Genomic DNA, 2,175 nt, shown 5'->3' on the forward strand with positions numbered 1-2,175 from the left:
ATGATGTCATCTCTCCATCTGCAAATAATGGAGATGCCCCAGAAGACCGTGATTACATGGATACTCTCCCACCAACTGCTGGTGATGATGTGGGTAAAGGAGCAGCACCAAATGTTGTCTATACGTATACTGGAAAGAGAATTGCATTGTATATTGGAAACTTAACATGGTGGACAACAGATGAAGACTTAACTGAAGCAGTGCATTCTTTGGGAGTAAATGATATTTTGGAGATAAAATTCTTTGAAAACCGGGCAAATGGCCATTCAAAGGGGTTTGCCCTTGTTGGTGTTAGATCTGAAGCATCCTCAAAAATGTTAATGGATCTGTTGCCTAAGAGAGAACTTCATGGTCAGAATCCTGTTGTAACTCCATGCAATAAACAGTTCCTGAGTCAATTTGAAATGCAGTCCAGGAAAACTACACAATCAGGACAAATGTCTGGGGAAGGTAAAGCTGGTCCTCCAAGAGGCAGTTCATGTGCAGCATTTCCACAAGGTGGTAGAGGACGGGGCTGTTTTCCGGGGTCTGTTCCCGGTGGGGACAGATTTCCTGGACCAGCAGGACCAGGAGGGCCACCCTCACCTTTTCCAGCTGGACAGACTCCACATGTCCACCCTTAGGTCCTCCAGGCCCACCAGGTCCACCAGGTCCTCCACCTCCTGGTCAGGTTCTGCCTCCTCCTTAGCTGGGCCTCCTAATCAAGGAGATCGCCCTCCACCACCAGTTCTTTTTCCTGGACAACCTTTTGGGCAGCCTCCATTGGGTCCGCTTCCTCCTGGCCCTCCACCTCCAGTTCCAGGCTACGGCCCCCATCCTGGTCCACCACCTCCATAGCAGGGACCACCTCCACCTCCAGGCCCTTTTCCACCTCTCCCACCTGGCCCTCTTGGGCCACCCCTTACACTTGCTCCTCCTCCACATCTTCCTGGACCACCTCCAAGTGCCCCACTACCAGCTCCACATGTGAATCCGGCTTTCTTTCCTCCACCGACTAACAGCGACATGCCTACATCAGATAGCCGGGGTCCACCACCAACAGATCCATATGGCCGATCCCCACCATATGATAGGGGTGACTATGGGCCTCCTGGAAGGGAAATGGATACTGCAAGAATGCCATTGAGTGAAGCTGAGTTTGAAGAAATCATGAATAGAAATAGGGCAATCTCAAGCAGTGCTATTTCAAGAGCTGTGTCTGATGCCAGTACTAGTGATTATGGGAGTGCTATTGAGACATTGGTAACTGCAATTTCTTTAATTAAACAATCCAAAGTATCTGCTGATGATCATAGCAAAGTTCTTATTAGCTCTTTGCAAGGTTGCCTTCATGGAATTGAATCCAAGTCTTATGGTTCTGGATCAAGACGTGAACGATCAAGAGAGAGGGATCATAGTAGATCACAAGAAAAGAGTCAGCATCATAAATCCCATAGTAGAGATCATCATGATGATTATTATAGAGAGAGAAGCAGAGAACGAGAGAGACATCAGGACCGGGACCGAGATTGGGACCGAGAATGGGACCAAGAGTGCGAGTATCATCATCGTTAGAAGAGCTGAAGGAAGAGGAACACCTCCCAAGACAAAACAGTCTTCATGGGGGAAAAATGACGCTTGTCCAGCAGTTTGCTTCTTGTGATTGAACTGAACCTGTAAAGATTCATGGATAAAATGAATAGGAATAGATCTGAATAAAGCAAATCTGCATAAATGGTAACCAGTAACTCTACTTTTATTTTTTATGTTGCTTAACTGTTTTATTTGAAGGAAACCTGTGTGATTTAAAAAGTTATAGCTTTTGCAACTTTATTACTGGTTATATACATTTTGCCATTATAATGTGCAAGCAATTGGAAAAAAAATGTCAAGTAAATGCTTGTTTTTATAGTAGTTTGTTCTTGTTAAAAATGTTCATATGATAATGTCTGTAAACAGCACCACTTTGATTACAATAGATGTAGTGTTGTAATAAACTGTTTAATGGGGGAAAAAAAAAAACTCTTTAAAGTGTAGGGGTAGAGGGTATATTCCTCAATATCATTAAAGCCATCTATGAAAAACCCACAGCGAATATCATTCTCAATGGGGAAAAACTGACAGCTTTTCCCCTAAGGTCAGGAACATGGCAGGGATGTCCACTATCACCACTGCTATTCAACATAGTACTAGAAT

At 44.4% G+C, this 2,175-nt stretch overlaps 1 protein-coding gene across 1 annotated transcript; it reads left to right on the forward strand.

Moving 5' to 3' along the window:
• Positions 1-2: 2 nt before the first annotated feature.
• On the forward strand, positions 3-1,554 carry LOC116866578 (cleavage and polyadenylation specificity factor subunit 6-like; the record flags this gene model as incomplete). Its single annotated transcript, XM_032855608.1, is given in 3 exon segments — positions 3-609; positions 612-683; positions 686-1,554. Coding segments are annotated over 3 exon segments (1,548 nt in total), but the record flags the coding sequence as incomplete, so codon positions are not given.
• Between the last annotated feature and the right edge of the window lie 621 nt (positions 1,555-2,175).

This window comes from Lontra canadensis, unplaced genomic scaffold (genome assembly GCF_010015895.1).
Source record: "Lontra canadensis isolate GAN:19392208 unplaced genomic scaffold, GSC_riverotter_1.0 scaffold1, whole genome shotgun sequence".
Lineage (NCBI taxonomy): Eukaryota > Metazoa > Chordata > Mammalia > Carnivora > Mustelidae > Lontra > Lontra canadensis.